Genomic DNA, 21424 nt, shown 5'->3' on the forward strand with positions numbered 1-21424 from the left:
ATATGGAATCCTAGATAGTTTTGTGGAGGTGCTTTATTTCAATTGAATTTTACATTTGACATCTAACAAAAATACGTTTTCGTTGTAAAGCCACCCATGTTCTGTATTTTTACTTTATCTTGTTTGCTACAAAAGGCCGGCGCTGCTTATTGGACTTTTCAGTCAAATCTAGAAATTAATCAATCCCACAACCTACGGGTGCGAAGCGGCAACTTGACAGACTCTTACAATAAAAACATTCCTTTTCTTATCATCATTATTACTCTTGAAATGGGTTTACCGGAGGTAAATGCATGCTATCAGTGTAAAATCAAACTTGGGCTGTGCATTCGGTTTTCTTCATCCATTGGCGCTGATCTAATACCGGTAATAATTAGGCTTGAAAGGACCGGTCTTGGCTAGACCCATATACTTGGCTTGGTCATCCGAAAGCTCGGTCAGATGGGAATCGAACGCGGTCAAATGTAGGCTGGCCACGAACTCGTCCATCAGCTTTGGCATCAAATACACGTCAGCCTTGTACCGACCAGCTGGAGCGTTGAACAACTCTAGCAGACGAAAAAGTCGCATGAATTAGTAAGGGCAAAAAGAGAATGAGTCCAAGTTGGTTTCATTCCCAGAGTGCTCACCAATAAGAGCCAATGCTTGGGTGCACGTGGTGATGGAGACCACGAAGCTGGGAACGGAGGAACACGACAGGTTAACTCTTCGACCCTCGGCCAAGAGGACCAGTCTTTTGCCATTGGGCCAGATGATATGGTCCACTTGGGTGCGAACCTTTTCCCAAGTCAGATCCTGAGTCTTCAGAGACATCACGTCGATCTCCGTGTTGGAGTGGCCCATGTTGCAGACAATGGCACCATTCTTCAATTTGTCCATATGCTCGCGGGTCACCACGCCCTTGTTCCCGGTGGCGGTGATGACAATGTCCACCTGTTTCACCACTTCGTTCAACTTCACAACCTGAGAATAAGTGAGGTTTGTACGGTGAGATCGAGCAAGCATGAAAGATTGCAAGCGAAAAGATTGTTAAAAATTGGAATTGATAAATGTAAAGCTAGTATTTTAACACTTTTTCAAAAAGAAAATCAAAATAGACGTAGTTGCTAGTTGATTGGCAATGTCTTCATTATTTTATATTTTCTTTGAAAAATGAATCGCTTTATCTGTTTCCAAATTCTCAATACCGTTAAATGTAAACGAACTTCATCATGGCGAATCAATCATGATTCATTTACATGCTATAAAAAATATGCCCAGTAGTTCGTTCTTGCAACACAATAAATGCGATCAACAAATATTTTATAACAGAAAGCCCTTAAAATTGATATATTGATTTCAAGAGTTTACTGATCATGATCAGATACTGTCAGCATCTAAAACATATCAACTTTTTCATCATCATGCTCGAAAAGAAATCAAGTAAGACAGCTTGTTTTTAACCAGACAGAGTACATTGCTAAGTAAATAATGTTGTCAAAGGCCAAGAAAACGAATAGAACATGAAAATTTGAAGCGAATTGTACAATTTTGACATACGTGTATGAAGATAAAAAAGGGTGTGGGTGGGTTAGCACAAAATCAGGATCTCGGATTTTTTTTTCAGTGCCTCCAGTTGCACCCAATCAAATCATCCCATATACCTAAGTTATGCTTTGACACTTACTTGATATCCATCCATGCAGGCTTGAAGAGCGCAGATGGGATCGATCTCTGTAACGAACACGACACAACCCATGGCCTTCATGCTCTGGGCACACCCCTTGCCCACTTGCCCATAGCCAGTCACCAAGACCTAGATGGAAACAAAGCCCTCAAATGAGTTTGAGCACTATTTTCTCATTGAACCTCCGGTCACTACTTGCCTGCTTGCCACCAAACATGATGTCGGTTGTGCGTTTCAAGCTATCGATGATAGACTCTCGGCAAGAGTACAAGTTGTCGTACTTGGTCTTGATCACCGAGTCATTCACATTCATGGCCGGGGCCAACAACTTCCCGGATTGGGACATCTGATAGAGACGATGAACGCCGGTGATGCTCTCCTCCACGATGCCCTACACAGTATAGAATGCATTCTTAGATGGAACATCCGCAATGATTAAGTCACTTGAACACTCTCTACCTTCATGAGCTTAAAGATGGAACTGTACTTCTTCACCAACAAGTGAGTGGCATCGCCTCCGTCGTCCAGAACCATATTGGGTTGCCAGGAATCAGCGGAGATGCATTTGTCAATGCACCACCAGAAATCCTCCTCACTCTCTCCACGCCAAGCGAACACGGGAACGCCCTTTTCGGCCAGGGCGGCACCCACCTCATTTTGGGTGGAGTAAATGTTGCAGGCAGACCAACGGACCTGGTACGAAAAAAAAAAATCAGGATCGTCATTCTAAAAACCAATTGTGGGCGAGCCAGTACAGTTCTGAACAAGAATGGTGGAGCCTTGAAACAATTTTTCAAGGTAATAAATAACCTGACGAAAATCGATCGCAAACTAACAAGAGAAATTTACTTGTCATTCAATTACAGCTCGACCAACTTTTTGATTAATACTTGAGTCGGCACAAAAAGTTGCTAGATGCCTAAAAGAGAAATTTTATGAATGAAAAATGGAACAAGCTTTTTCTCTCGAGACATTTTTTCAATAACCCAAGGGAAAAGTCTGAACCCATTCGAATGGAAAAATATCGGTTGTCGTCAAGTTTGATATGTCCACTTAATTGGTGGAACCCCCCCCAAAGTGAAGTACGCTTGAGCAAATATTCCTTGATGTAGTAGAACCTAACTCAAATTGAGTGATGAGGTCATCTTCAACCTTTTTGCGTCGTACCATCTTTAGAAACAACAACATGGGTTGTAAGAGCTCCCAAGATAAATGATCTTGTTGTATATTCCCTGATCTTCTCTCTCCAACTCTAATTGCCAATTTAGGCACAACTTCTCTAATTCAGTCCCAGAGTTCCCAGAAGACCCCCCTGTGTCCTACTCGGAAGATCAACACCGGGTCATCCTCAAGGGTCGCTCCAATTAGATTAACGTACCTGAGCACCGAGAGCGATGAGAGTCTCGATCAAGACGGCGGTTTGAGCGTTGATGTGTGTGCAACCGACAACTTTGGCTCCGACCAACGGTTTATCGTCCTTGAGAAAATATCGAAAGAAGGACACCTCATTAACTGTCCAATATCGAACACCCATGTTAAAACCCTCTCATACCTTGGCCTTGTTACGCAAGGCCATAATACCGGGCATCTCCTGCTCGGCAATCTCGATTTCTCGCCGTCCATAAGAGGCCTGTTCGATGCGACGGACACAGAAGTCGGTAAAACCTTTCGAATTCTTCTGAGTCTTTTCTCGGGGAGAAACCGTTTCTTCGTCCGAGCTACTCCCTGGAATGCACATGAGAAAGGTTTTTTTTGTGCTTTTGTAGAATAACCGTAAGACTCAAAGATAACATCAGGATAATGAAACAAAGGACTCCAAATTGAAGTAAAACACTCGAATTAAAATTACAATTAGCTAGTTTAGAATTGTGAGTAAAATAAATGAAGCACTGCGCAAATGGAGAAAGAGATTCCAGTGTCTCAGTTACACAATCTTCATTTTTCAATATTCAGATAAATTGGATGCGTGAGTCAGTCATTGTGCTCAATCAAGAGGTCAAGTAGCTCATGAAGAACTCATTTAATATTCACCTGAATAAGATCCCGAGCTGAAACTATCTTGACTGGAGGCGGAAGTGGAACGGGAACGATACTTCTTGCGCGATCCCACTTTCTTGTTGGGATTATCGGTTCGGCTCAGCTCGCCATTGGCTGCGTCCTAATCAAATAAGGACCAAGAAAATAATACATATTCGTCACGCGTGCCAACCCGTAACAATCAATGGATTGGCAATTGGAATCTTACGCTCATTTTCTCCAAATTGGGGCCGGCGGAACTCATTTCCTCGTTTGGATCCTCGTCGATGCTATGTTCGCCTGGAAGTGTGGTCGCGTTGGAATCGCTTTGATCCGTGGAATGGCCAAAAATTCGAAGACTAAAGAGAAACGGGAAGGAACATTAATCTTTGATGTTCGAGGCATGAGCTTTTGGACGGTCGCTGGTGGGGAATAAGTACTACGGCCAGATGTTGCTTAATGACCTGACACTGCATTTGACAAGTCTTGGAGTGACTTGGGGAAAAAGACTGTGGGAACAAGAAATCCGTTGAATCTCGTTCACATCAGATGTCATTTATTTATCTTTGGTTTGAACCAGAACCTACGTCGCTTCGGAGAGCTGTCTGCCCATTGTGCCAAGTTTGGGCTTATAACGATTGGATGTCGGACCTCGAGGACGCTCAGCACTAACTTTTTGATCACTCATTTCCAGCCCAACTTCGACCACGGCTTTCAAACCAATATCAAAATAGCCTCTCCTTTTGCGTGTCGACAGCAGATGATTCGACCTTCAACTGAATCGAGGCCTTGACGTTGACTAAGGCCGCGGACCATCGTCCTTTTGCCCTCTATCTCTCTCCCTTTCCCCGCTTCCATTCTGGAGGACGAGGCCTCGGCTCTGCTACCAAAACTGGAAATAAGAGTGAGCCCAAGTTTTACTATCCGCAGCACCACCGGATCAATTCTTGGCACATCTCCTGAATTGCTACCAAAAAAGACGAGGTGGTTTGTTAAAAAAGAAATCTTCGACCGAGTGAAAAGAGAGAGAGCATAGCCGTTTTCGAAAGAATTAGGCTAAAGTGTGTTTGCTCAGGAATATGCATGTCTGGGGCTAATGAAGCTAGTGGAACCCAGCCAAAATACTTGGGCTCTCTGGGCTCTCGCTTTGCGACAGGGTTGTCGACTGGAAGAGAAATTTCAAATAACCAGATTTTTATCTTAGCGATAAGCATATATGGTAACCCATATCATTTTTACTTTTGGAATATTCATTTGTCTATCGCTGATCAGGATAAACAACGTTATTTCAGGCCCTATAACTCAAAATCCTTCAAATGAGAAAGATACACTTTTTACATCATGCATGTGTCTACGCATAGTTACATACATTGTTTAAGACAATTTTTATTGCAGTACTACTTCAAGCAGTAAATTGACGAATTAAACGGTCCTTCAAAGATACCCATTTTTTCGTTGTTGCTAGTGCTTCAACTATGATATCAATATAGCCTTACACGACCATAACACATTTTTCATCTTTTCAACTGCTAGGGATTACATTCCAAGTAGCGATAACAATTCCGCTCCACGAATGGTTGTAGCTCCAAAGCACACAAAAAAACTTTTGCCAAAATAATAATCCAACGTCCTGTTATTGTTCGGATGCCCATCGTATACAAGCGTATACAAGGGCCTGGGAATTGCGGGAAAGGCTTTCCCTGTAAAGTTGTCTGACGTCATGTATGCCCAAGATGGGCCTCTTCTTCTCTCTCTCTTTCTCTTCCTCATACTCGATGTTCCATTTGATTTGTTTTCAATGTCATAGCTAATCCCATCGCTTGGAACAGGATGGAGCGGATCATTTGACAATTCCAAGACCGCCATTGAGAAGGAGGTACACAACTTAGCTGTTTACGAGTAGTCGTCTTATGTTATCCGATATTGATCTTCATGGCTGTGGAAACTGGATTTTGCCTCCAATGGACATGACGTGACGAACCATTCTTACCCTCAGTTTTTGTACTGCTAGTCTGACAATATCAAGTACTACTTTCCAAAGTCTTTGCTAAGCCTCAGAGTTTAGATGATAGTCATTAACGAAATAAAAAATATGCTAGGAAGGATTTCAAAGTGAAACAGTTCTACTAAATTCGCCTTTACGAGAAAGTTTTTCTTTGAAATGACGAAACAAAAACAAGTTGGCTAGAGTTCTTTCTATCTTTAGTAGGCTAATCTCTTATCGGATGGTGTACTTTCCTACTTTCGACCTTTGAGGCCGTTCCCAAAGACCTCAAGGCCTCCACTTTCTTTCAAATGGATAATCTGACCATGATTTAGTTGTACTCACCACGGCTAATTTTCCATGACCTGAAAACTTCACCAGAAATCTCGAACTAAAAGGGCTAGCAATTGCTTTCAAACGAAAAATAAGATGTCGAAACGACAAAACTGGAACTAAAGAGCGTCAGATTTCACTTCAACGGAAAAGAGCGAGAAGGTGGTGATAAAACAAGGCATTCTATCGTTACCCTGGTTGATCTTTTCGGCTTTTCCGTGGCAAATTCGAGGCTGGTGAGGACTTGGGATCCTTCTGTTGTCTTTCAAAATCAGTGGAAAATGCTTGTCCAGCGAACTTGGCACTTTCTTCTTGGTCAAAGGCGCTATTCTCCATGGTTGAACAGGAGTCAAAATCGGCAACAACTCAACCTTCACAGTACCACACTCTAACTGAGGATCTCCTTCACTGACAAATATACCGTCGAAGAGCTTCGAAGAACGTATGATGAGCTCTCAATCTATGTTTTCCTACCTAAAAGAACTCCTTGACAATTGGATGTGTACTTCTCCGACGAGCTTACCTTCTCCGTTTTGAATTAAATGCCTGCACACAATATTCCTCAGGTGGATAGATGTACGTACTAGGTGCCCAAGAACAGGTTCTCGGCTGAAACGTTTCCTTCGTCCTCCAGAGACCCTCAGTCACAGATTATGGTGGACTTTTCCATACACACGCGTCTATCTACTTTGTACAGTAGTGGGGGTAGCAGGCTTGTGGTACCTGGTCAAGTTTAACCGTAGTGGCGTATTCATAGACACCTTCCAGGTATTTCTAAGATGATCAAGGGCCAGCAATCGGAGGGATCTTTGACCGGACTCATGATTTCTTTACTGGGGATGCAAGAATATTCTACACCTTATTTATTATTTATTAGAATGCCCCTGAAATTGGGGGTTAGTTCACACTAAACGGGATGCACTGGGTTTTGAGCTCATTGAAGGCAGAAAGATTTTGTAATCGAAACTGGACCTGTTATGGCCTTATCTTGAACCACTCTTTCACGCCAAGAATCCGGTTAGCCGTTGATCATGTCGATTTTTTTGGATTTTACTCCATTTTACATGTGTATCATTTGCAATTTTGCTCTTGGATGGCTAATTTTGGAGTTTTTCATTGCAATGCAACTATCGGAAGCCGTTTTTAACATGCTTAGCTGAGGCAAAGTTGTTAGGGTTAGAAATACGAGGTTCTGTGAGTTGCATTTTTCAAGTTGAGAGGTTTGTGCGTTTGAGTGGGGCAAACTCTCGATTCACCAATTTGAACTGATGATAAAGATGCATTGAAATAAATCAACCGAGTGCCATGAATGTGAATAATTCCGTACCCTACGGGTTGAACCTTCGGATCATTTCGAGATCGAGTTCAGGTTAGTCAACCTGTTTCGGAAGGGAAATCATGAATAAAATCTCTCCCTTCATGCATGGAGTGCCCTCATCAAACTAGCGAGGATATACTGGCTCTAGTCATTTCTACACTTGAAAATAACAATAACCAGGAAATTCGTACTGTTCCTCAACTCTATTCATACAACAAAGCTTTGATATTAACTACTGATTGAAAGTACGAGCAACATCACATACAAAGTGTGAGTCCACCAATAACCTAAACCTTTTGCTACTTTTGAATTGGAGTATAAAAGAAAAATAACCGTGAAGATTTGATTTCATTACAAAAGGACGCACACCTTACCTTGCAGCAGTGCCCATATTCAAAACGGGCTTAAAATCTCCTTGTGGAAGCTAAGTTTTGTTACCCTCATGTTCAGCACTTCAACGACACTCAAGTCCGGAATCTATTTCAATCAACCACAATCCATCTAGTCTGGTGCGTCCCCAATGCCATTGAAAATATGAGGCTGAGTACAGATACTAACACGTCACTCGGTAACTAAACGATTCAGATGTTGCTCCTCCGAATGTCCGACAACTTCAATTGCTTTTTGTTGTTCAAGGGACACGCGTAAATTGCAACCAACCAACCAACGGTTCTGCCGGATGCCATTCACCAAGGGGCTGACCGTACATGCCATTTGATGGCAGACTTGCAACACTTGCTATGTACGTAACCAACCTCAACATGTGTACACCCTGTTGGTACAGGATATTGGCATTTACAGGATTTCAGGCTGAGAAAATTAGACTGCCAACTGAGAAGAACTCAGTGAAGCTTGTCATCCACTGAGCTTGATCGTGCGCAGACGGAATGATCATCCAGATGTGGTGTACAAATCGTTATATCGACGCCGGTTTCATAAATTTATATGTAATGCATCCGACAACTGACTAACAACTCGTGGACGCAACATGGGAATTGGTGCAAAAAGCTAATTTATAGGAAACAACACCTTTTTGGATTTAAGGGCTTGATTGATGATGGCTTGAGTCAACAAATGCTCAATTTGGGAGGGATCTTAGCTTTCCAGGGAAACATGAACTGATTACACTATATAGCCTCGAGTCTTTCCTCGTGAATAAAACCACTCAGATAAGCGAGCACTAACTTAACGAACTGGATATCCGTGGCATTAGTTGCCCAGAAACTTCAAGAAGCCTCCTCCTCGAAACTGGTCCCTGATGAAGTCAATCCCTGTCTCGATCCTGGACAAACAGTCCTTCGTTACTCGACCGCTAATGGAACTGATCCCTGAGCTAAAGCGTCGAAAATTGTGCTGTCCTGATCAGGGCCATATAGTGGATGTTATCATCTCATACGAAAGCCACGTTTTGCCCTCCACTCGCCTTGATGGTGTTTTATGAGGCTCTAATCCTTGTTCCAATATCTTCATACTGAGACGTTTTACACGTGTTTTCTTGCTTCAAAGAGTTAAATCGAACGCAACCTGCAGCCAGGCAAGCGCAAAATAGAGCTTGGGCAGGACTAGTGTTCTTGGTCGCCAGAGTGGGCCAGCCCTCCACGGAAACTGCATTTCACGAGGGCAAGGTCATTTGCCACTCGTCAGGCTTCCATTGAAAGTTGAAACCACTGCTTGATTCACCCCTTGGCACACCCCCTGGTGACACGGACGACCTTGGAACTTGTCTGGCCAAGGCTAGATTTTGAAGGAGACTTAACAGAACCTGAGTCAGCTGATCAGCGTCAAACCATGTCCAAGACATTGGGATTGAGGAAGGTATGGTAGATGGGATGCAGAGGAAATGGGGCTTACCTGTCAGATCGGACACGTTGGAATGGGTCTCGAACAGATCACGCCCCTTTGTTCCACAACTTTGGTGGCGTACTTTCAAGAGATTTAACAGCTGAGTTTAGATTTTTTTTCCTTTCGTTTCCTGATGGCTTTGACGATGATGTGACTCCTTGGCGTAGCTTTCCTTCTTTAAAAGGAGCACAAGGTAAGGAACGGGAGAATTAGGGCAGCGCATACGGAGCGCAATCCACTGTAGCCTCGTGCCAGTGACGGTCCTGGACGGAAAATAGACCGGGTGCGTCGCACAAATACGTCCCCATTGGCTCCGGATCCACCAAAGACCTGATCAACATACTCTTTCCTGAAAAATCTTCGTCTGTCTAGTAACTCCTGCGTCCCTTCTCTGCCGCCGAGTTCCAACTTGTAAGCTCGCCTTGATCGGGGCCCTCTACAGGGGGCCTTAAAGTTGCGACTGGTGACGATCACGAGAGGTTGGGTACACTAACAAGAATTGAAAAAAAGCGCCTCTCTCGTCTTGTACAATTGACATTGAGGGATGTTGGGGAACAAGAGGATGGAATGCAGTGGATTCATTCTTTTGACAGACTTTTATGATGACGGTCTTGTAGTGGCAATTTTCGTAAATGGAGGACTTGGGACGTTTTGTACTTCTCAACCTACTACATCTTGCGTTTACCGGAGTAAGAAATGGTTTCTTCAAAAAGCAACTTTCGCCACCATTTAGGATGTGACCAGGCTAGCTGATGGTTTTTTTTTAATAAATATAAGGAGGTCATGGAATTATTCAGAGCAACATGCTGATAATGAAATCCAAGTAAATAGTTTCATAGAAATGGACGCAAGTAATCATGTAAATGAATTGGGGGTAGCAAGATATTGCTTATGACAAGGTAAAAATGGTTGACTTTCATTGTTTTCCAATAACATTGTAGAATGCCTGAAATGTTTTCCTGTTTTCTTGGATACACTTATTTTTCATGGGTCTGTAGTAATGGCAACTAATATTCAAATAGAAGCTAATTTGTTAAATTCTTGAACTTCAATTCATGTGTAGAAGTCAAAATCAAGCTCAATTGGGGTAATCTTAAATAAGATAAAAATATGTCAAGTACTTCTTTTGCAAGATATATGCTGCTACCTAAATGCCTTTTTAGAGGACTAAATTTCAAAACCCTTGCATTTCTACAGAAATGAAACAAGTAAGTTCAATCAGGTTACGTAATTGTCTTTGTTTCTTCTGAAAAGCAAAAGTCAGATTTGGTCATAACTAGACATCGGAAAATGGTAGGGAAAATGGCCAAAGACAATAACTAAAACTTGAAATTTGCCATAAAAGGTAGATCATTTGTATTGAATTTTAGCGTATTGATTGAACAAATGGAAAAGTATTTGGCAGCATGCATATAGGATCAACTTAATTTGGATAAAAGTTAAACTGCAGATGCAAAAGGTATATCATCTATTTACAAATCAGTATTCTCACTGATCTCTTGTTTATCTTTGTTAGCTTACGTATATTGCCCCAATTTTACAATATATTCATCTCTTAAATGTACAATTATATCAATCTAAGTAATTTTTTTCAATCTAGAATGCTCCATAATGGTATAATAGTCACAACAAATGAATCAATCAGGTTTTATGTAAACTTTCAAATCTAACTCACTTAAAGTGATTCAAACTTTAAAAATGCATTTCAAATTTAAGTTCTTTTTGTCTTCGACATTGACCTTGCCAGTGAAGACTTTTAAGACATTGTTGCAGTTTCCTTTGCTTTGGAATGGTGTAATGTTCCCAAGAATTGGATATGGATAGTAAGCTCTTCTTCACTGACGGCTAAATAAAAATAAATAGACAAACAAGAGTCCCATGATATTTTCATCAATAGAGGTTCAATTTGTAAAATCAGAAGATATTGGTAATACCAATGTCTTCTTCTTTGTCATTTTCCATGCTCTTTTAAAAGAAAAACTTGAAAAGGCAATAAAACGAACTTTAAATATGGTTATAAAGATGAACAACCCTTTTGATGAGATTAGAAAAAAGTCACCATACGTCCAGTTTAAAACTGACTTAACTCCTTTTTATTTTACAAAAACATGCATTTGTTTTATTGCCTTTTTTCAACAAATGAGAGCACGTTTTATTCATAAACTTTACAAAAAACGCCTGTTTTAACAACGTTTTTTTGTTTCTTAACTTTTTATGACTGATTTTGCTACATTTTTAACCTTTTTAGCCTATATTTTTCACCTTTTCTTATCGTTTTGCTCATTTTTTCTACTTTTTTCTTTCAAGGTCTAGTCACGACTCATAATGAAGGAAGTTAAGTTATCTTAAACATCATATCTATCAAAAAGCTTTTCATTCGAAGCAAAAAGCCTTGTGCAAGAGTTGATGTCCCATTGAGCTTTAGCCATTTTTTTATTATTAAAAAACAGATTGTAGTTCCCTCTTGGAAAGATATTTGCCTTTTTACTCCCAACCAATTTGCACTCTTGCTCCTCCTTCGCCCTATCCCCCCATCTTGCTGTCAACCAGGCATTCTCACAATCATGTAATCGTTTCTGTATCTTTGGCCAAAGTGAGTAATTCAGTGTCGCAAAGTGAACAAATACACACTTGTAAGGGTTTTGATTGTACGAGTTGCTTTTCAAAACATCTCAACAGATGACCTTTTTTGATGATTTTCTCTGTATGACCATATTTCAGCATATGTGGGAATTAAGATGGATATTATGCCAAATGAAATTACATTCACAGGGCAAATTTTTGAAAAACGCTTTCGAAAACAAGAGGAGTTATGCTTGAATGTATTATTTAAAGAAATTTCTTTTGCCGATGGTAACTATAGTTTGTATTGTTAAAATGTTCGTCTTTTACAACTGTCAATGTTTTAGTTGCATTGGCAGAATATTTTTTATGTCTATTGTTCAAACAATTATGACATACAAATAATCATTTTACAGGAGATTGTGTACTATAGGGTTGAATACTTTTGCAATCAAAATTTCCAGCAAATAGTACAAGGAAAAGCACAGCTTCACAAATTTTTGATGACTAACTGATGACTTTTTCTAAACTAACCATACGCTTTTTTAGCTCAATCTAAGGGAAAAAGATGATGAAGAAATGTTGCTCGAATGCTCATATAATATATAGCTCTCTGTTTATCTCTATCTGGATGCCAAACGTGTGTGTAATTTTTCCCTTATAGAATTTTAAGGGTCTCTCAGAAGCGTTGATGGTGTATTTATGGTGCTCGAATAGATCAGCAAAAAGTTGTTCAGCAGAAAATACCTTGTAATAGCCAGGCATCATACAGCGTATTCTTGTATTTCTCAGCTTGTTTTTTCCACAGTGAGATGAAGGAGAGGAGAATGAAAAGTACTATATCCGTTCCCCCTGTACATTACGATTTCAAGGCGCTCCAAAGTATTTACGTTCACTTCACATTTTTGCTTTGTACTCAAAATACACATTTTGTTATTCTAAAGGCAGGAGGCATAAGACAAAATATGTTATACTTAGCCCAATAAGCAATAGGCGACGGAAAAATATTTTATCATCTTTGTCCTCTAAAGCCAATTTTTCAATTTTTATGTTTTCAAAAAATATTTTGTCTAAAAGTCAGCGTTTAAAAGTTCACATCTTAATTTAAAAAAGTAAAAAAGAGTGACATGAAGTGCAATAAGTTGTGAAAATCAAGTACTCAAACTTGAAACTTGAAACTTGAGAGCCAAAAAAATACGAAAAAGAAATCCTTTTTTGTCATGTCATTTGTGATTTCGTTGTTTCTTAACAGGAATAACGGCCGTGTTATACTTGAGATAGCTTTAAGGTGTGACTTGATTTGGCATTCAGTAGTACAGTTTGATAAATAAATATTTGTTGAGGCTCAAACGACAGGAGAAAATGGGATCATTTGTTGATGATTATGCTAAACGTATGTACTATGAAAAAGGTGTGGTCAAAAGCAATCATAACCGAGAAATTGCATTGCTAATACGTATTTATTAAAAAAAAAAACATAATTTGAATCAGGTATGAAGACCCATTTATCATTCAATCGAACATTTTTTATGAAAATTTGCTTGCGTTATGAACATGAATACTGTCCGATCTCAATTCAACAATGAGCTTTCCGAAAATATATGATTAAATCGACGTCATTGTTAAGTCTAGAGCCATTGAACTCAGTCGAATATATTTTAGAAAATTGCCAAAAATCTGCTACTAGGGATTCAAGTCAATACTCTTGAGCAGGTTGATAAATGATTATGATTTTTGTAAAGTTACTTAAATATTTAAAACTTTGACATTGTTTCGTGTGTGTTGGCATTCACTAGATACGAGTAAATGCAATAATCCCTAAACCATTGAGATGATTGTAATTTCACTGACAAATGTGCCACATCTTTGCGGCCTGGCATCTTCCTAAGCCTTTTAGACGGCACACAAATTTGATTCTTTATTTGACTCTTTATTTTTGTTACCTTTGTGGGAAGCACAGTATTTGAAATCAGAAAATCATGACAATGACTTTTTTTTGTTTTTGTTTTATGGATTCTTCTCAGATAAATCTAATGAGACAACTAGGTGATAAATACACTATAGAACCGGCCAAAAGTTGAGGAAAATTATAAATGATTTCCTATGTCTGACTTGAAGAAATGTGATTGCACCTTCTATTTACAATTTTGTCAGCAACTTTTGATGTTTGTCTACAACGGATTAAGCCATTTTCAGGGAGGGGGGGAGAAATTTACAATTTATGATACCTTAGATGATTTTAGCCCAATTATTGGATGCATGAAATGAAATCCAACGCATTTCAACAACATATTCAAGCGTTATCCCGAACCTTTTTTGGGCTTGTTCTTCGAATCGTATCTGGTCACTCCGTGCATTTTCATCTGTATTGGTGGTGTGATCCTTCCTTTCTTGGCCAGCAACATCTCTGTTTGGCGCTCTTTCAATTCCTCATTCATCTCCAGGAAGTACAGGGGAAGTGAGTGCAAATGTCCCTAGGACACCCATCCCTAGAGCTTCGAATGTCTTCCAATTAGAAACTCTTTGCATTCAGTTCTTTGGATGTAAATCTGTACTGCCGAATACGCATGACTTCAACTCGAACGGGGAGCAAAGTACAAAAATCCTGGAAGATTGACATCAGCCGACCCCTGCCACTACATACAACTTCTTCTAACACTACTCGTACTTCCCGGAGTTATAGTAGTTACAGTAGTACTTCTAGTGTCGACACGTGCACATGATTGTCTGAGAAGGCCTACCCGATACATTGCCTCCAAGGAACAGATCCTATAACATGTCGGCCTTCTTGGTTGAGGCCTTGGCCTCTAAGACTGGGACACCAGAGTCTGGACTGCGCCTCATCTTGGGACAACTGGCAGGTGAAAAAGACTCGCTAGATTTCTAAACCATGTTAGCTTACTCTTTTTGAATTGAACCGAAACGATTTGAATTCGAGAATCCAGGTTGGACAAGTCAGTGAAATCTTCTTTCTCGGGTTCCTTTATTGTTCAATATGCTGTCCTCTAATATCCTTAAAGAGTGTGTACAAGTTGATCCGGTAGCATCTTTAAAGTCAGACTTGGACAAGTTTTTGATCAAAGTATCTGATCTACCCCAAGTTTCAAGGCCTTCAGCCAGATCAGCCTGATTCGTTGGTGCATCAAATATTCCAGGACTTTAGAGTTAAATAAGAAATATGATCAATCATTGATATGATATATTAAAATATGAATCTCTTTTTTCAGGCTATCCAATTTTCTTGATCCATCGCAATTACTTCAAAAAGAGCTCGGAATGGACGCAACATCTGTTTTTCTTGACCACCGGCATGTTCATGAGCTGGTGGGCCATTGGAGGTAAAATCGGCATTATTATTATTATTGGTCCTGATATCCAACATATTCCAACCACATTGTTTCAGAGGAAGCTTTGATGCACAGTTGCATTTGCGTGATCGCCACCTACTTGATATTGCGCTCTTTGGGAGGCAACTTCACGGCTGCCATGATCTGTTTCATTCTCAATTTGTCCTACCTCTTCATTGGTGAGTTTTGTGGTCTGTAAGGATTGCCATATATGTACGGGTTTACCAGACTCAATGATCTTCCAGGCTACATTTGTAACGCATCACGAGATTATGACATCACGTGGACCATGCCCCAATGCGTGATTTGCTTGAGGTTGATAGGTCTGGCCATGGATGTTTATGATGGCACGAAGAAAGAGGTAAGTAGTAAAGTACTCTGTAAGTGTGTTCAATATATGATGTGCTCATTGTTCACCTAATCTTTTGTAGGAAGAGCTCAGTCGCGATCAAAAAGCTGGTCGTTTGACCGAGGTTCCCTCGCTGGTCGAATGTTTGAGCCACAGTTTTTTTATTGGTGGATATTTCGTGGGTCCCCAGTTTTCAATGAGGAAGTTCAAGAACTACATCGAAGTGAACCGGACCCAAGATTTACCCTCACCCGTGGCCTTCGGTTTCAAGCGATTGGCTATTGGTTGGGTGTACATGATAGGCCATCTCATTGGTTCTACTTTTGTAAGTGGCCTTGCTCAAACTCACTCGGTTTAGTTGATATGGCATATTTGTGGGTTTCAGGTGCCAGAAGCATGGGTTCAGACAGAAAATTTTGGCCAAATGAATTTCTTGGCGCGAACTTTCTGGTTTTCATTGTGGGCCAAGATCATCTTGAGCAAATACATCGCGGCATGGCTTTTTGCCGAAGGATCTTGCATCATTTCAGGTATGTCATAGGTGCTTTCAGGTCAAATGTAGCAGAGCATTTATGAGAATGGGATGAACTTTAGGTATTGCATATAATGGAGTCGATGAAGCCACCGGTGAAGTCAAGTGGAATGGAATGGCCAACGTCAAACTTCGTGTCTACGAAGGAGCCCATAAATTCCAGCATGTAAGTTTTTTTTCAATTCAATTCAATTAATTTTAGTTTCTCCAATATTAGCTCCCCAATATCTTTTCTGCAAGTTTAACCAAACTTGATGTCGATGAACTGAATTACTTCATGACTCAAGGAGGGAAAGCCTAATAAATCTGCACATTTGTGTTTCAGCTCATTGATTCATTCAACATCAACACGAACGGATGGGCGGCAAGTTATATCTATAAGCGCCTCCGATTCTTGAACAACAAGCTTTATAGTCAATTGGGAACATTGCTCTTCTTAGCTGTTTGGCACGGTTACCATTCAGGTTATTTTCTCACCTTTGCCAACGAACTTCTGGTCATGCAGGTTGAGAAAGAGGTAAACGGAATAAAATACCACAGATATGTCTCATTTCTTCACGTTGTGTGTAACAATGACCTTTCCAGTTTGTGGCCGTGTGGACCAAGAGCCCAAAGGCTCAAGCTCTCCACGAACACCCTTTGGGCAACATATTTTGCAAAGTGGTGGGCTATCTGTATGTGGTCACACTGCTCCCTCATTGTTTTCTCCCGTTTCCTCTTCTGAAGTTTGACAAATATTGGGGACCTTTGTGGGAAACACGTTTCATTATGTATATCATATTTGGCAGCTGGTTTCTGGTGCGACAACCTGTCAAATCCTTCCTTTTGCCGCCCAAGAAGCAGGATTGAATGCAATCCACCTTGAATTTGTTGTATTTTAGAGCCATGCACTCAATTAAGAAGCCTCTGAAACTTGGGAGCTAAAATTTATCCACCTTTCAATGTTGCAATGTTTACTCATCGAATGTCTGGACTGAGAGACCTCTTGGGATATCTTAAGTAACTTTGGTCATTGGATTGAGCGAGATCTAGGGTTTTTCATGGGATTCTTGAAACCTCTTTTTGCCTTTGTTTTTAGTGGCCGCAAAAACCATTAATAATGTTGAGTCCACATGTAAAGGTTGTTTACTCCTTGATCTACCACGGGTGTGTGGGAGTGAATGATGATCAATGGCCCTCCCCTCCCCCTATGTATGTTTTTGCTTCCACTTTTAAGACAGTGTGGATGCCCTTTGCTCACCCTTTTGACCCCCAATGATACTGAAGGAAAGGTAATTTTGTCTCACACCTAAGCCAATGTAAAGAGTCACTTCCTTCCTTTGGACATTCCTATCAAATCAATCAATTTACGTAATTCAAAGCATTCAATGATCATTTGGTGGTAGCTGATAGTATTTTTGTTTTGAGGCCTCCAAACGTAAAGATCAATCCCATGCTCCCTTCTAAACAATTCTTGTGAGAGGTGATTCATGATTGTGCCCCTTTATTTTGAACATAAAGTCAATTGAGTGAAATAAATAAGTTTGTGCCATTATTCCCAGGACACGAAAGTTGAAAGCATAATCCATTGCTTAACGTTAATCTGACTTAGGGAAGGTATGCCTTAGAAAGATGTTGATTTTTTGCACAAGAGGGAAAGTAAATGTAATTGAAATGTAACTAGACGTAAATGAATTACAATTGAAAATCACTTGTAATTGTATTTGAGCAAGTGTGGAAATACAGTTATTGTAATTAATTACCTCTAAACTCCTTTTGGGACAAACTAACTAAATTTCAAGGGTCCTATGAAAGGTATTGGTCACGGAGTGCAAGAATAATATCGAGTCCACACGGCTTTCCAGCCAATATACGAGAAGTCTTGGATATAGGCCAAAGATTGAAATTTCATGCAATCTTAAGTTATTACTTCATAAACTTGACAACCTCCACTGAGTTTCCTGAGGCAGTTTTGGGCCAACATTTGACCAAGTTTATGTATGTGGCAATAGATTTTGATCAATTTAAGTGCTAGATTTGAACAGAGTCAATGATATAGGAAATGCATAGGGTTTTTTTTCGTCCAAGGTCCATATTTGAAGAAGTCTCTTGGGTGGTTAAATTTGTGGCTTTTATCCAAATTACCTTATTTAGGGTCAATACATATTTACATCATCTATAACTTTGGCAATAAGGTGAATCCCATCTAATTCAATGATTATTTTTAAGTAGATGTTAGCCCGTTGCTCTGTTAACACTATCCATCAGATTTATAATGATTATACCTAATGAAATTACGATTCTAGCAGAGGGAACAATCTGAGAAAATGTAGAAACAAGAAAGCTGTGAAAATTCACTTAAAAGGTGTAATATGCAAAAGAGATGTTACAAAGGCAAAAGGGTCGTTTCCGGAGCCCCTTTGCTGCAGTTTTCTAATACTTTTGGTGCCATTGATAGCCACGCTGTCTCACAACTCGAGTCGCTGTTGCTGACTGAATGGATCCAGCTGGCCAGAAAAGTTGCTCTTCAGTGATGCCAAATGAGTAGCTTGAAGGGTTGACCAGGCAGGAAAGGCCTTTGCAACTCTTGCACACTCCCATCGATACAGGGTCAACCTCTGAGCATAACAGCCTGAGTAGAGAATACAAACAACATATCTGAATCAATCATTTACCATCCAATACAAAAGTATCCAAAAAGTGAAGGAACATCTGAGCTAAAAATTGAGTCTTTTAAACGAGTAAATGATACTCAAAATGCCATGCTAAAATGTATCCTTAGTTAGTTTGTTATAGTTTTTGGTGGCCAAAAAAGTAGCAAAAACGTAGAGCAGAGTTGGGAATAAGCAAAAAATAAGAGTTTGTATGGTGATTCATGGTTGTTGCTGCATCTAGCGGCTAATGAATGAGAGGCCTCTTGTTTTAAAGATCGAAAAAAATTCAGCTTTGTGCAAAAATTTGCCCGAAAAGATATTCGTGTTTCAATTTTTTCCTCTATCACTTGGACTTTAAATATTTCCAAGAAAAAAACATTTAACATGAATTGAAAATGCATTTTTGTGCCACTCTTAAAAACAGAAATGAGGGCCTCTGTGCTTTAAATTTGGTTAGTTTGTCTCCAAAAAATGTCAAGAATCGGTCCAAAATTAAGCCATAACAATGTGCAGCAAGTTTTTCCTATCACTAAAATGCGTAATTTAGCTTGCAACGGTATAATCGTAATAAAATCGTCACTTTATCCATCTTACAAAATTTCAATTTCATTGGTGCTTTTAATTGTGAGCCATCTGGAGTCATTGGTCACCCACCACCTGCCAAATCTGACGCCCATCTAAAACCATCCCTCCACAAGCCATACACAACCGGAATTCGGATTGGAATTCTAGGGTCGAGAATTGACATTAATGACATATCTGGTCAGAAATCGTTGGCTAATCCGACTCATTCCCTCCTCGGCCACCCGGCTCCAGCCGGCCAGAATGAACAGAATGAACAGAAAAGCATTCTTGGCCCCATTTCCTAGCCATGTACTCCTCCTCTCCCTTCCTTCCGTCGCCCGGCCACCCGGCCCGACTCCTTGCCCATCTGATCGATCTGATCCGATGAGCAGCATAGTTGTCAGATGGCAACTTTAAGTGCCACTTTGGGTCAAAATGGCAACTATTTTCAGTCGATGGGCACTTGAATTTTAAGTGGCAGCTATTCACCTAGTTAGCCCTAAATTTGTCAAAATACAGAGTCAAAAATGAAAAGCGAACAGCAGGGCTTGGGCCTTACTTGTACACTTTAATTTTTGAATAGCACCCACGTTACTGAAAAAAAGTAAAACGTTACCAATACATTTTAGAAAAGGAAAGGCATTTTTTGAAAAGGTAACGCGCTACCGTTGCTGTCACTTTTACAAAATAATAATGGCCTAAAACCGTAAGAAGACTTTTTTGCGATTTTATAACGTGTAGTATATATTAATTGAGACAATTGACTCCCATGACTCTCTATTTGATAACAATAGATTAGTGGCAAGCAAGTTATGGCCTTTGAGACGGAATTTCAAAAACAAAAATCGTGGAGGAAATCTTTATACATTATATAATGGGAGCGTTAAAATTCGTTCTGTAGTCGTTACGTTTTCGGAAAAGTAATGCATAATCAGTAGCGCTACTCAAAACGTAACGCAATACCGGTGGTATTATTAAAAAAGTAATGCATTACTGTTAGCGCTAATCAAAAGTAACTCGTTACTGGTCGTATTACTCAAAACGTAACACGTCATTGGTAACATTACTCAAAAAGTAACAGCTTTACTCAAGCCCTACTAATGTTGACATGAAACATTTGTACAAAAGTAAAGGTATAGGTAACCAAACGGTTTTTAGCCCTCCCATTACTGTTACTTTATTTTGTCTTTTTTGACCAGGGAAAAACTATGAAAAGGTTTCTTGCCGATTTTTTTTGGTTTCATCTCAAAAGCACGTGTCATTTTTTTGCACCCTTAAGCCGCCTTTCTTCCTCGAAAAGCAACGGTATTGGTAATGGTAACTCATGATCTTTTCCAATAAATGATGGCAATAAGGGCCCTTATTTGCAACGTCACACGGCCCAAAGAAAACGGGAAGAGGCACAGTAGATAGCTAAATAAACTGCTCTTGTCTTGCTTTGAACGCAATTTCTTTTCCTGACATTATATGACCCGAAGCACTAATTATAAATAAGAACTTGAAAGAATTAGTCAAAAGCAACAAAACGCATTATATTTCAATAAAAATGAATTGGCCCAATCGGCCCTTTACTCAGTATAGGCTTATTGACAAAGCGCCCTCTGAAGTGCAGAACGTAAAACGTATTTCGTGCATAGAATTAGCAGCAATGGAGTAGGTGTTTTGGTAGCAATTCGAACTTTGGAAATCATTGTGTGCTGCTGGCTTAAATAGCCGGCCATGTTTGTCGCTTTTGTCAGCTTTAGTATGTGATTTGGATGAAATTCAGCTTTTGGAGCCAAAATAAGAAGATTAATCCTTGATGAAAATCTGTTTATTATGAATATAAGTTGGTTGGGGGTACTGAATCATTTGCCAAGTGTGTAAATCGAATCAAATGTATATTTGCATTTAAACACATGTATTCAGCTAAGGAGTAGCTGGTCATTGATTACATGTATGCAATTCTTACTCTTGACGTTAATTAATATGTAAATGTATATAAGTGTATAGGTGCAATGTTTTTTTGAAACAATTAACTTGAACGAGGTCAAATGATGCTGGATTAAGTGAACGAAGGCATTAGGTTATCAAATTAGTTCCATGATACAATAGGTGTCCTGTCAGTAAAACTTAGTTCAATTTCAAGACTTGACGTGAAGAAAACATCAAAATGTTAATTCTAAAATAACAATCTGTCCATTTTGAGCTATGGTTTGGATATGGTTTTCAGCTCCAAACAAAACAATGGCCATAATAAGCAAGTGACAGAGCATGAATCAAAGAGTGTTTAATGAAC

The 21424-nt window shown here is 39.7% G+C and overlaps 2 protein-coding genes across 10 annotated transcripts; one reads left to right on the forward strand and one right to left on the reverse strand.

Moving 5' to 3' along the window:
* Positions 1-15: 15 nt before the first annotated feature.
* Positions 16-9354, reverse strand: LOC131881578 (adenosylhomocysteinase-like 1). 9 transcript variants are annotated; one of them, XM_059228476.1, is made up of 10 exons: positions 9169-9354; positions 3912-4041; positions 3698-3824; positions 3219-3391; positions 3045-3143; positions 2126-2359; positions 1866-2057; positions 1667-1795; positions 630-963; positions 16-548 (listed from the first exon to the last, which is right to left on the reverse strand). In XM_059228476.1, exons 2-10 carry the CDS (start codon positions 3945-3947, stop codon positions 358-360), a joined length of 1515 nt encoding a protein of 504 aa, XP_059084459.1. In that variant the 5' UTR covers positions 3948-4041; positions 9169-9354; the 3' UTR covers positions 16-357. The 9 variants fall into 9 exon arrangements, with proteins under 9 accessions (XP_059084459.1, XP_059084465.1, XP_059084462.1 ...); XM_059228482.1 differs by lacking the exon at positions 9169-9354 and adding an exon at positions 8503-8522; XM_059228479.1 differs by lacking the exon at positions 9169-9354 and adding an exon at positions 8347-8365.
* A 4725-nt stretch (positions 9355-14079) lies between these two features.
* On the forward strand, positions 14080-17492 carry LOC131882142 (lysophospholipid acyltransferase 5-like). Its single transcript, XM_059229203.1, has 9 exons — positions 14080-14582; positions 14949-15059; positions 15125-15247; positions 15314-15429; positions 15500-15742; positions 15803-15947; positions 16012-16115; positions 16275-16466; positions 16535-17492. Exons 1-9 carry the CDS (start codon positions 14498-14500, stop codon positions 16796-16798), a joined length of 1383 nt encoding a protein of 460 aa, XP_059085186.1. The 5' UTR covers positions 14080-14497; the 3' UTR covers positions 16799-17492.
* Positions 17493-21424: the final 3932 nt, after the last annotated feature.

This window comes from Tigriopus californicus, chromosome 6 (assembly GCF_007210705.1).
Source record: "Tigriopus californicus strain San Diego chromosome 6, Tcal_SD_v2.1, whole genome shotgun sequence".
Lineage (NCBI taxonomy): Eukaryota > Metazoa > Arthropoda > Copepoda > Harpacticoida > Harpacticidae > Tigriopus > Tigriopus californicus.

Bases quoted from the DNA above. Each gene is read 5' to 3' on its own strand.
- LOC131881578 (XM_059228473.1), bottom strand. From the start codon at position 6,335: ATGGAGAATAGCGCCTTTGACCAAGAAGAAAGTGCCAAGTTCGCTGGA. The intron at 3,392-3,697 runs GTGAATATTAAA...TGTGCATTCCAG, and splicing joins CAGCTCGGGATCTTATTCAG to GGAGTAGCTCGGACGAAGAA. The intron at 2,360-3,044 runs GTACGTTAATCT...TTTTCGTACCAG, and splicing joins TCATCGCTCTCGGTGCTCAG to GTCCGTTGGTCTGCCTGCAA.
- LOC131882142 (XM_059229203.1), top strand. From the start codon at position 14,498: ATGTCGGCCTTCTTGGTTGAGGCCTTGGCCTCTAAGACTGGGACACCA. The intron at 15,430-15,499 runs GTAAGTAGTAAA...AATCTTTTGTAG, and splicing joins ATGATGGCACGAAGAAAGAG to GAAGAGCTCAGTCGCGATCA. The intron at 16,467-16,534 runs GTAAACGGAATA...TGACCTTTCCAG, and splicing joins TCATGCAGGTTGAGAAAGAG to TTTGTGGCCGTGTGGACCAA.